The following is a 13892-nucleotide window of genomic DNA, read 5'->3' on the forward strand; positions in this document are numbered from 1 at the left end:
TTTTTGTGCAACTAAATTTAAATTAAACATTATCTTCCAAAGGATTATTTAATGGATGACACACAACGTACAACTTTAGTGTGTTTTAGATGAATTTACGTGGTCAATGTGTGTTTATTTTTTGTTGCGTAGTAACCCGAGTATTATTTCAGGTGCATGCAGACACCTGGGTAGATTCCTTAGCCTTCAATAAGTTAACCGGATGGCTTTCTACGTTAAATGAATTGTGCATCTCAAGCGAGGTTTTGAGCCAACAGCAGTGAGAAGTAAATGGTTCGGAGTCAGAGACATTAAAAACGCTGCAGCCGAGGTTACTTTAGTTTTATTTTCAATATAAATATCAATATAAACACAGCTCTTTAACACCTGTAATAACGCGATGATTAGTTTCACTGAAATGTTTTATATTTAGATATTTATTTCAAATGTAGAAAATCCCCATCAAATATGTTTGCGTTTGTTAAATATATAAATCAATAATTTATGTAGAACTACATTCATAATGAAATGTTATGCAGTAACCGTCGAACCAGTTTTTAGTGGCAGTACACATTTATACTGTGTTCACATATACATATTTACAGCGTGTACTATTTTAACCTAACGCATAATACTGTTTATAGACATAAACTTGTTAATTTAATGTTTACATACACTGTATGTAGTATTTGCTCATAAATGAAATTATGAAATTTGGGTCTAGCATATCTTTAAGCTGAATATTGTGTTCAAATAAGAGGGGAACAACCGTTTATACTTACGTTTGATGATACACGGATCCGCCTAAAACAGACAATGGAAAATTTATTATAACAATACGCTTCTTTCTCCTTAAAATAATTCTGTCATTAATATATTTTACAGATCCGTTCACCTATATCAAATATATATACACATTGATCTGCTCGCATATTCAATATCATAAAGTACTAATATTTGTAAATATCGAATGTTAGAAACTAATCATTCATCATTTAATAAAATGGTTCAAAACTATGTTTGAGTAATAAGTTAGCATTTTCGATGTGTTTTGTCATATCTTATATAAAATGTAAATATTCTACCTTTATTTGTCATGTTCTTTTTAAACCAAATGGTAAGGTAAACTGAATAAGCTGCAAGGGAGGCTGAAATGATACCCAGGGTAACTCCAACAATCAATACAGTGCTATTCGGGCAGTCCTTTGTATCTAAGTCATATGAGCCTGTAAAGGGAACAATAAACAATTCATATTAAATAAGCGTTAACCATTTATAAACTAGTTGTTCATTTTCTAGGAAATATAATTTGTGTTGCCATTTATGTTATTGTTTAAAGCCATATAAAGTTGCAGCATGCCATACATAGAGTGTTTAATCCTATTCACACCCGGCTTCCTCTGAAAGATAACCATACTGCTTTTAACTAACTAAGTCATACATAACTGTTACGTGATACTTTCCAAATTTTATCGTGATTTCGGAATATTTGTATGTAACTTAAATGACGGTATCTGCATACACACATTACTCAAATGCGCTGTCTAGTTCTGTAGACACAGGCTCTAGATAGGCTATATAGGGCCCGTCTTATCAAGATACTTACGAGAATATTTCTCGTATCTTTCTCGTAAGTCTCTCGCAACGTTCTCGTAAGTCTGACAGGCGTCTTATGAAAATTATCGTAGCTACGATATCATAAGTTTCTACATAAAATCCTCGTAAAGTTACGAGAGGGTCAGGGGTCTCGTATATATTTACGATATCGTAAATAAAATGGCGGCATCCGTGTGAGCAACCACGACGAAACTTTTCTGTCGAAAATAACAATCTGCAGTAAAACTTGATTATCCGTGTACAAGTTGCACAACAGTGGATGAACTACGTCATCGATCATACAGCACGCGCTTTGGGTCAGTGCGACATAAAGCGGAAGCGAGTGTTAAAAAGGAAATATTGAGCACAAAAATTCTGTTTATGTTCGCTTCCTGTGTTGACATGCTCAGCATGATGCTGGTAATAATTATTGTAGAAATATTCGTTTTTTTTTTTGGTATAATTTTATTAGTATCGATATTGCAGACATTCATCATCAACGGTTATTTGCATTGGGTCGACTCGTACCCTATTTACTTCGTATCTGTGCTTTTTATCATCTATATAATAAAAGAAACTTTATGTGCACGAGACTTGATTTACAAGTTTTAATATAAAAATAAATTAAATAGGCATCAATGATATATATTCGATACGAACAAATGCCTACAATCGAAGGGTATGTTTGACAGTATTGCAACTAATATGACCTGTCTGTAAATTGAACATATGTTTACTGGATAATAAAGTCAAGGAATTGTCTTGCCTTCCAATAAATTAACTGAACGCCACCTAGCCTGCATGATAGCCATCAGGTCAGTGCCGTAGCCAGACACAAATTTTAACGGAGGCAATCTAGGGGCGTCTGGGAGCATGGCCTACCCCGGAAATTTTTTGCGGGTGCATTCTGGAGCACTGTCAGAATGTGTTATATCACAGTAAAAATCGTTCTTTTAGCCTTATTTATAACAGTTACTTTCATATTTTACGAAAACAATTATATAGATAACAGGGATAATTAGGGATTTATCGTAGACATATATGTTCGGATACAATCATTGCAATAAAATCATAAATCAGTCGGTAAAGACATACAACAACATGCTATATATCAGTTTACTAGTAGTTTGTTAGTTTCAGGCCCGTAGGAAGCATTTTCAAATTGGGGGGTGGGGGCACACATTTTGAAAATCAGCAGACCTATAACACACTAAGATTAAATGAATACAGTATAGTATAAAACCCCTTACCTTTTTCTCGGGCTTGGGACCGACAATGAAACGCTTTTCTCAGGCAGGTTTAGTTTTATTTATTTTTTGTATTTTTAATTATAAAACTGCAGATCACAGCTAAAATTGACTCGCTGTCAAAAATTTGCTAAGATAATTACCATAATCGGTCAAATTATTGGTGGGGGGAGCGGCCCCCCTGGCCCTACGGCCCTGAGTTTATAGTCCGATATGGGGTAGGCACGGAAGGGGGTTCTGTCCGTGTTTTTGGGGTCAGGGGGCCGCCTAGAAATTTTTGAAGATACAGGTATGAAACGGTGGCCTCTGGTGCTTTTTTTTCTAAGATTTGAGGTATGGGAGGGGGTGCCAAGGCTATCAATATGACTGCTAGTATTTCTGCCTCACCTTGCCTCAATGATGTCATGAGGCAAATGATATTCTGACGTATTAGTAGAGCAGCAAAACCTAATAAATGGCTTAGTTAATGAGTAACCTAGCCACAAAAAGTTACAAAACATGTCATATACCAAAATGTTTGGCAGGGTCTGAAGTTTATCGGACTGCCGACATAAATTGCGAATTTTTGGTGCGGACCGAGAAATCCAAGATGGCGTCCAAGATGGCCGCCATTTTAAAATTTTATAGGTAAATTTAAAGATAAGGATGTAAATAATTTATGAAGAAAAACTATGTAACTTAACTGTATACAAGTATTTAAACTAACAATGTGTAAAATCATGTTTTATTTCTGAGGTCACTCAAGGTCAGTTTAAGGCCGTAGGCAAGGTCAAAAGGTCAAAAATGTCTAAAATTACTATTTTATCTGCAATCGTTTTACATTCTCTCCAAATTCTATGACATAACTGGTAATTTTTCATATTAGAACAAATTTGTGTGCATGACAATTTCATTTACAATATTTTAGAGGTGTACAGTTGCCTAACATGGTTACCATGGTGAAACAAAATTGGTTCAAATATATCTGTTATTAAGATCTAGTTGGTGCAATCACATACAAATGTGAAAAAACAACACATTTTACAAACTCCTTTTAATTGTTTGTAGTGAAAGATTCTTTTAAATGTTACATTGTTGAAAGTGATTGAGGTCATTCAAGGATAGTTGGTCAAAATAGCAAAAAGGACACATAAAAACACTTTTTAATATACCATTGTCACAGGGTGAGATAAATGTGCAGTCAGTCCGGGGCTCGAACCCGGGCCCCCCCCCCCCGCTTACAGGGTGAGAGCTCTACCGACCGAGCTAACCAGCTTTCTGAAACATCTTCTTCCCTAACGTGACCAAGTTCGTACCGTGACATACACCCCCCCCACCCCCCACCAAAAAAAAATGGAAATTCGTCCTCGAATTCCGGAGGTATATAATATTGCAAGCGTCGTAAGACTGACCATGCAAGCATGCCACGGTTAAATGTTGGACGCCATTATGTCACAGGGTGAGATAAAAATGCAGTCAGTCCGGGGCTCGAACCCGGGAACCCCCGCTTACATGTAGAGTGCTCTACCAACCGAGCTAACTGGCTGCCGGAAACATCTTCTCCCCTAACGTGACAAAGTTCGTACCATGACACCATACACACGTTTTCATTCTTTTTCAAATGGTACAGATTTTCATTTCAGAATAGACCTATGTGTTTTACAATTTCATTTGCAATCTTAATTAAGATATATTTGCAGTATACTCAAATGTTTAAAATATGTTATATTTTAGGTTTATCAAGATAATTTTTAAAGTCATACATATTAAGAATAAAATGTCAAAATAACCATTATCATTTATATCATTTTTTATCTATTAAATTGTTTCGTTTCCAAAAAGACATCAATCAAACCGAGCCTGCAACATTTTCGTTTTTGTCGTGTAGTTTCTACTTTTCTCTATTCTATTATATTCATATTTATTTCCTAGAGTTTTGACATTTTCACTGGTTGTTGTGATGTTTTTTATGAAGCCTAAAGTTAAATTTGCATTTGAAGCTATTCTAATGATAAGTCAATGTTTTCTAACAACTATTTGACATGACTGTGGCTTTAAAAGTTTGAACACTTGTTTAAATATATTAGTTTCTACCAGTAGGCAAGAGTACATAACTCTATCAAGTAATTTGGCTGAATTATAGCTCCTTTTGGATTTAAAAATTGGTTCAGATTTCGTACAAGTCCATGTTTTGTAACAACTATTTGAAATGTGGCTTTGTAACTTTGTTTATTATAACAGTACCTACCAGTAAGCAAGAGTACATAACTCTGTCAAGTATTTTGGCTGAATTATGGCTCGTTTTGATCTTTGAAATTGGTTCAGATTACGTACAAGTCCATGTTTTGCATCATCTATTTGACATGTGGCTTTGTAACTTTGAACACTTCTTTATTATATTAGTCTGAATACTGCTTAAGCCGGTGCTAGGGGGCGTGGGCAGTGTTGCATTTTCCATTACTGTTCATGAACAGACTCAATCAAACCGAGTCTGCAATTTTCACTGTTTGCATTGTTTTCGGTGCTTTCGAGGGATTTACTTTTCAGATTATATCTATCTGTAGGCAAGAGTACTTAACTCTATTACATTTTGACTGAATTATTCCCCTTTTTGGACTTGAATATTGGTTCGGTTTTCGTACATCGTACATGTTTCGTCAAAACTATTTGTATTTGACATGTGGTTTTGAAACTTCGAACACTTGCTTTTCATCATGATTTCCATCTTTAGGCAATAGTTCAACTATTTCGGCTGAATTATGGCCCTTTATGGACTTGGAAATCAGTTAAATTTTTCATACCGGTCCATATTTTGTCAAACATGTTTGTCAAATGGCTTTGACCACTTGTTTCCCATCATAGCTACAAATGTAGGCAAGACTACATAACTAGGACAAGTACTGTAGCTCAGTTATGGCCCTTCTTTGACACTGAAATTAGTTAACTTTTGCAAACCATTCCATATTTTGTCTAAACTGTTTAATATATAGCTTTGGTGTATTCATGTACAAGTTTTCGAAAAGAACAAATGTTACAAACTTATTTCTATTGTATGAAGTAAGAGAATCTATTGAGTAGGAATGCCACAGGCCACTCGAGAAATTGTAGGCATACGCCTTTAGAAGAAGTTTTAGTGGTTTACCTTTTGAAATACTAAACTTATGTCTAGCAAGATCAAGTAAGTTTGTTTATAAATGGTGATGTTTCTAGCCATTTCAATTGTTAAATTAAATACGATCAGCTGAGTCAGACAATACTTTGTCATGAAAGCCATGTTGGAGGTCATGAAGAATGTTGTGTTACGTAAGGTGAGTGAAAGCTTAACCAAAACATATAGACATACGCCAATAGTCTGCTAAGTTACTTGGGTCTCCCTCTTTGAGCAGTGGGACTAATCCGCTAGGCTAGTAACCACAGGAGAGAGGTTTAGACAATTATTACCAGAACATCAACAATTTCTACACAAAGCGCTTAAGAACAACTGGGTGAATACAGTCTTATTCTGAAAATTTTTCTTAATTTAAGGTTAGCTAGCATGTTTAGACCATGCAATACTCCCAGTTAGGATTTAAGAAATATTGAGATACTGGCAATGTTACAATAGAAAGATATAGACCCTCTGTTTTTGAAAACCTTTTCTTGTTTGAAAATTTATGGTGATTTGTTGGCCAATACAAATTGAAACTTGGTATCTAATAAATTTGCTTTATTGTTTGATTTCATGTTTCCTGACACTGCAAATTTAAGTTGGATATAAATAACTACCAGAGTTTAACTATAAATAGAACAAGTGGCAATTTGAAGGTGAAAAGCCATTAGCAGTGTCAATTTCCAGTGACTTGCAAAATATTTTATGCTGGTGACATCTGTTACCACAAAAGATCTGCCTTTGTACAACCATTTTACGTTTGTAGATGTTGAAGCCGACGGAAATTGATAGATATCACAAGAGCACCGCCTTGCGGGTGCTGACTTTCATCTGATTTTTTTTTTCTATAACAGAAAAATTGTCCTACCCATATGATTTTCTAAGTCCAAAAAGGGCCATAACTCTTGCAAAAAACAGGATGGAGTTACGTTTCTTGATGTACATAGTCAACTTATGACGGTGAACAACTGTTGCAAAATTCAAAGCAATAGCTTGAATAGTTTAGGAGAAAAGCTGACTTAAACATATTACTCAACCTAGAAAACTGATTTTCTAAGTCCAAAAGGGGCAATAATTCTTGAAAAAAAAAAACAGGATGGAGTTATGTTTCTTGATGTACAGGGTCAGCTTATGATGGTGAACAAGTGTTGCAAGTTTTAAAGCAATAGCTTTGATAGTTTAAGAGAAAAAGTTGACCTAAACATAAAACTTAACCAAGAAATCTGATATTTTCTAAGTCCAAAATTGGCCATAAATCTTGCAAAATGCAGGATGGAGTTATGTTTCTTGATGTACAAAGTCAGCTTATGATGGTGAACAAGTGTTGCAAGTTTCAAAGCAATAGCTTTGATAGTTTAGGAGAAAAGCTGACCTAAACATAAAACTTAACCAAGAAAACTGATATTTTCTAAGTACAAAAGGGGCCATAAATCTTGCAAAAAGCAGGATGGAGTTATGTTTCTTGCTGTACAGGGTCAGCTTATGATGGTGAACTCGTATTCCAAGTTTCAAAGCAATAGCTTTGATAGTTTAGGAGAAAAGCTGACCTAAACATAAAACTTAACCAGGCAACGCCGAAGCAGATCAAGTAATGACAATAACTCATCATTTTTTTTCACAAAATCAGATAAGCTAAAAAAGATTTGAAGATAATGTTTATGCTGAGATGAAATATCAACTAACAGTACAAAGAAATACTTCCTTTGGATTGGAAAATGTCTTTTATAATATGTGGTTAAAAATGCTAAAGGAAGTGTGATATCTGCAATATTTTGTAATATATCATTATGGCCAGAACGCTCACCGCAAACCATATATTAAATTCGTGATCTTGACGTCTACAATAATTGTCTTCTACACAGCCAAACAAGCAAAATATGTATCATTATATATGTTTAAACAAATATACAATCTTTAATATGAAAATTCGCGGAATTTAAAATATTGAAAATGTGTAGAGGGTTTAGATGATTTTAGGCTATTTTCACCCTTTGACTTTGAATATGACCTTGAAAATGGCCGTGACCGGTTTCCACTAACTAGATCTAAACTAGTGGCTATATTGAAACGCATTTGGTTTCACCATGGTAACTGTATATGGTAACAAAATTTTTCTCCCTAAAATAATGCAAATGAATTGTCATACACACAAGCCTAGTCTGACATATGAAAAATAAACTGTAATGATATTCATTTTGGAGTCTCGGAATGAAGAAAAGTTGCAGCTGAAACGGTGATTTTAGACCTATTTGACCTTGTGTATGACCTTGTATGCCATTAGGTCATATGTGTTTTCTTCATTGATATTTAATAGCCTTATTTTTGACGCGACCTAAAAGGACAGTAATAGCGGCCATTTTAAAACACTGCAATGACATTGACCATGGACCAGAATATTCTGTATGTTAAAAACTGTCTTTCAGAAAAAAACAGGCTTTCTGTTACATGCCTTTTCTTCATAAGTATATCTAAATCTGCCTAACAGATATAAAATTCCGGCTATAGTGAAGAACATAATTAAGGTGTTACTATAGTTACCAGATCTATCCTCTCAATTTGTAAGTGAAAAAGTAATTTTGGTCTATTTTGACCTTGACCTTGACCTTGAAATGACATTGACCAGTACCAAAATTATATCACTTCTTCTTACTACACACAACAGAAGTAAATTTGTAACATTTGTTCTTTTCAAAAACTTGTACATGAATCCACCAAATAGATCTGAAATAACGGCTATATTGAAACGTATTTAGTTTCAACTATGGTAACCATAGTAACCAAAATGTACTCCTGTAAAATATTGCAAATGAAACTGCAGTACACACAGATCTACTCTGATATGAGAAATGACATATTACTTAATTCAGTTTGGAGAAAATAAAAATGATTGTAGCTAAAACAGTGATTTTAGACCGATTTTGACCTTTTGACCTTAAGTATGACCTTGACCTGACCTTGAGTGACCTCGAGAATATAACAATTATTTAACACTTTCTAAGTTTAGATACTTATATGTGGTTAAGTCACTTGTGTTTTCTTTATAAATATTTACTAGCCTTATTTTCAAATCTACATATAAAGACTAAAATGGCGGCCATCTTGGACGCCATCTTGGATTTCTCGGTCCGCACCAGAAATTTGCAATTTATGCCGGCAGTCCAATAAACTTCAGACCCTCCCAAACATTTTGGTATATGACATATTTTGTAACTTTTGGTGGCCAGGTTGAATGCTAAAACTGGGGGTTTGCTGCTCTACTATATTCCTAATGATATTAATATACACTTTAACTTTTATAACTGAATTTTTCGTCAGTGTGATATGCCTACTTTTTACTTTTTTCTGGCTCCTCAAATTTTAACCCAGGCAACTGCCTCGGTTTGCCTCAGTGTGGCTACGGCACTGCAGGTAACCCGATGCCTATCTGGCTTGAAATCTTGATTTGACATATTTGTGATATTACATAATTATGTCATGCAATGCAAGTTATAAATGAAACATTCTTATCACACAAGCTTGGTATCACAGTTTATTATAATGTCTTTAAAACTTAATTAAGGTTGCAGAATGCCAGAAGATATTACAGATAACAATACTGCTCAGTGCAGTAACCAGACCTGGAAAAAAACACTGCTAAAGGCAAACGTTTGGGACAGAGTGCTGCATACATGGGCTTACGCACAAACTGAGATTTTGCAAGTCAACTGTCAAAGTTATAAAGGGAGGTAATAAAAGGAATGGAATTCATAATACCTTTTAAACTGTGAAGCAGATATTTAAACCTATGACAAATATATGAGTTATTACTGAGATAACAATTATAGAAAATAGGAAATAGCAAGAAATTGATATTTTTTTATGTTCATAATAAAAAAAAATTGGCTGCCAAATTATAACCAAAGTCATTACAACCCTTCAAAGGTAGTTTGTCACATTAAACCAACTCTTTCTGTTTTCATAATATTGTATTATAAATAAAGTTCTAAACATTGACATTATTTTTGTAACAGATGGTTGACAATGTTGAACATTGAGTTGAAGTCCTGGAATCTCGGTCAACTGCAGATAGCAGCATGACGTAAAGCAGACATCTTGTTTCCCAGTCCAATTTTAGTCAGGTATTCTTGGTGGTATGTGACAAAAAAGCCATTGAGTTTTTTTTTCCTTCCTCTTGAATTCATATATATTTTCCTTCCTCTTGATATAATATATTATATAGAACCAGGGAAAATGTCAAATAAAGTTTATAAAATTTTCAAAATGAAGTAATCATAAAATTCCTTCATTCTAAAGATATATGTTTTTATCTGAATTATAGTAGCAAATATATATATTCCTTCTTATCTTAGAGTGATAGTAATAAATGTATTGCACATTATAAATAATTTAATAATTCTTCATATTAAAGCATATTTTATTGTTTGTTTCTGAAAAAAAAACAGTTGACAGACCATATTACTGATATTACATTTTGTCATAACTAGCTTTAATAAACCAGGATAAGTTTGAACATTTGCTTTACTTTTTCAGGTATGAAACTCTGCAGTCAACACAGGTTTATAGAGGTCTGCAAGTACAGAGTTTTAAATTGTGAAACAAAGTAAGTTATTTTTGTCTTTCCTAAGACCTTTTGGGCATGTTTAAGACTTATACATGCTATACATATTCACTTTTACTTCTCAGAACTCATCATATAATATGTCATACGAGATAGCACACAATACTGTTTGTCCATATAGAGTACATCTTTTATTTGCTTGAAAATATTTTGACTTTTCACAACTGATGCGGTATCAGTTGCCCTTTATTGCTGTGCATTTGAAACCCACGCTAGGGGTATAGCATTCTTTCATGCAGCAAAGTCATCCAGTTAGTTAACATAGTGGTGGTTGTTAAAACAAGTACCTGCTCTTGCCTGAAATAATACCTGGGGTCTTCTGTCACCACCAAAAGCTCGAAAGTCATACTTAAAAAAAATAGTTTGGTACCTTTAAGTTCCTTATGTTTTGATGTTAACAAGTAAGCAGTAACATTGAACACACCACATTGAACTGAAAATATGCTTATATAGCTTGATGAACTAAATTAGATTTTAGCTGAAATGCTTTCAAAGGTCAGTCACACATGTCTTCTTCATCATTAGCTGATCTCACAGACATGTCACATAGAGCTCTCTAGCTTTTATTTTGTCAGAATTGTGCCTCTTTTTAGCTCACCTGAGCACAAAGTGTTCAAAGGTGAGCTTTTGTGATCACCCTGTGTCCGTCGTCATTGTCGTCGTTAACAATTTGACTGTTAACACTCTAGAGGTCACAAATTTGAGCCAATCTTAATGAAACTTGGTCAGAATGTTACCCTCAATGAAATCTTGGAAGAGTTTGATATTGGGTCATCTGGGGTCAAAAACTAGGTCACCAGGTCAGATCAAAGGAAAAGCTTGTTAACACTCTAGAGGTCACAATTTTGGCCCAATCTTAATGAAACTTTGTTAGAATATTACCCTTAATAAAATCTTGGACAAGTTCGATATTGGGTCATCTGGGATTAAAAACTAGGTCACCAGGTCAAATCAAAGGAAAAGCTTGTTAACACTCTAGAAGATACATTTTTGGTCCAATCTTAATGAAACTTGGTCAGAATGTAACCCTCAGTAAAATCTTGGATGATTTTGATATTGGGTCATCTGGGATCAAAAGCTAGGTCACCAGGTCAAATCAAAGGAAAAGCTTGTTGACACTCTAGAGGTCACATTTTTGGCCCAATCTTAATGAAATTTGGCCAGAATGTTACCCTCACAGAAATCTTGGAAGAATTTGATATTGGGTCATCTGGGGTCAAAAACTAGGTCACCAGGTCAAATCAAAGGAAAAGCTTGTTAACACTCTAGAGGTCACAATTTTGGCCCAATCTTAATGAAACTTGGTCAGAATGTTACCCTCAATAAAGTCTTGGACAAGTTTGATATTGGGGCATCTGGGGTTAAAAACTAGGTCACCAGGTCAAATCAAAGGAAAAGCTTGTTAACACTCTAGAGGATACATTTTTGGACCAATCTTAATGAAACTTGGTCAAAATGTAACCCTCAGTAAAATCTTGAAAGAATTTGATATTGGGTTATCTGGGGTCAAAAGCTAGGTCACCAGGTCAAATCAATAATATGCCCCAATCTTAATGAAACTTGGTCAAAATGTTACCCTCAATAAAGTCTTAGATGAATTTGATATTGGGTCATCTGGGGTCAAAAACTAGGTCACCAGGTCAAATCAAAGGAAAAGCTTGTTAACACTGTAGAGGCCACATTCATGACTGTATCTTCATGAAATTTGGTCAGAATGTTAATCTTGATGATCTATAGGTCAGATTCAAATCTGGGTCAGGTGGGTTAAAAACTAGGTCACTAGGGAAAATTGAAGGAAAAGCTTGTTAACACTGTAGAGGCCACATTTATGATGTATCTTCATGAAACTTGGTCAGAATGGTAATCTTGATGATTTCAAGGTCCAGTTTGAATCTGGGTCATGTTGGGTCATAAGATAGGTCACTAGGTCAAATTAAAAGAAAAGCTAGTTTACACTTTAGAGGCCACATTTATACCATATCTTAATGAAACTTGGTCAGAATGTTAATCTTGATGGTCAATAGGTCAGGTGAGCGATACAGGGCCTTCATGGCCCTCTTGTTTAAACTAGAGATTTTGGTAACAGTTTTGCCTGTGTCTCAAAAACTACTAGGCCTTCATAAATTACTTTGCTGTCATAAGATAACCTCACAGGGCAAGTTGTGTAACTCTAGCTTCAGTCTTGTCGAAATTGTGCCCTTTTTAATTTAGAAAATTTTATTATTTAAAGATGAATGCATGTAAGCTGGTTTCTCATAAATAACTTCCCATACGATGATAATATTTTCAGCTTTAGAATAGTTAAATACACATAAACATGGATGTATATGTAAAAGCCCTGATTTTAAAGGCCAGAGGAAAAGTATAAAAGCCAGCCAGCCAGAAAAATGGCCACTTGTTTTGAACTCTCTGAGCTGTCTGCTAGCAGAAACAGAGAAATCAAAATGCTATTTTTTTATTTTCTAAAGACACACTGCATACTTTTTTCTGAAATTTGGCATACTGTTTATTTAGAACACAAGCAATATTATCTGAATTATTAATCACACTATAATTTTTTAATTTTTACAAGCTGTAACAACTTATGAAAATGGGGTTAGATTTAAAGCCAACAATTCTGAGGAATGTAAATCTCACACTGACTAGTTTGACAACGGAGAAATACTACAATGCTGGAATTACCTGAATACGAGATGTATCTTATTGAATCAAATGTACATTAGTAATAGTATAAAGGAATCAAAGCATATTCAGAATGCACATTTTGGAAAATAATCTTACTATATTAAACACTTCCTTTACAGAATTAGTATACACTAATAATGTTCTTGAATGATTTCCTTGAAGAGCGATTAAAATGTAAACAAGGTGTTGGTTATAGATATGGAAATCATTTATAATAAATACTGATTGAATAAAATTTGATTTTAACTTCACAAAAATTAATGTTTCCATCTGAATGTTTTTATTATGATGTGCACTGTTTATTCCCACAAATGTCCAATGTATGGATCTCCAACTGGATTTGGGAACCATTCCCTCACGACAGTTAAGACACATTTTGGCATAATATCACGCCTGTGCCATACATATTTTTTAAATCGCCTGTCTCTTTGTAATTCAACAGTTTTTGCTTCAACATAACGCGGATCAAACCAGGCTTTGCGGTGAAGTAGCATTGTCCAGAAGCGTTTGTACAGTTCCTTACGCAAGCTACTGTTTCTCGCACTGACAGGGTTATTTTCAGTTTCCCACCAAAGTTGCCTCATACTTTCGTCCGTAATACATGGCCTACATAGATAGTATCTACACTCGTCTTGAGAAT

General features: G+C 34.5%; 1 protein-coding gene across 1 annotated transcript in view; it reads right to left on the reverse strand.

Moving 5' to 3' along the window:
• Positions 1-13892, reverse strand: part of LOC123561231 (carcinoembryonic antigen-related cell adhesion molecule 2-like) — a 43941-nt gene that overhangs the window by 3464 nt on the left and 26585 nt on the right. The window contains exons 7-8 of the mRNA XM_053516518.1: positions 1065-1205; positions 762-783 (exon numbers count right to left, since the gene is read on the reverse strand). Coding sequence (XP_053372493.1) covers positions 762-783; positions 1065-1205 — 163 coding nt within the window. The remainder of the gene's footprint in view (positions 1-761; positions 784-1064; positions 1206-13892) is intronic.

The sequence above is a fragment of the Mercenaria mercenaria genome, chromosome 10 (genome assembly GCF_021730395.1).
Source record: "Mercenaria mercenaria strain notata chromosome 10, MADL_Memer_1, whole genome shotgun sequence".
NCBI classification, from domain to species: domain Eukaryota; kingdom Metazoa; phylum Mollusca; class Bivalvia; order Venerida; family Veneridae; genus Mercenaria; species Mercenaria mercenaria.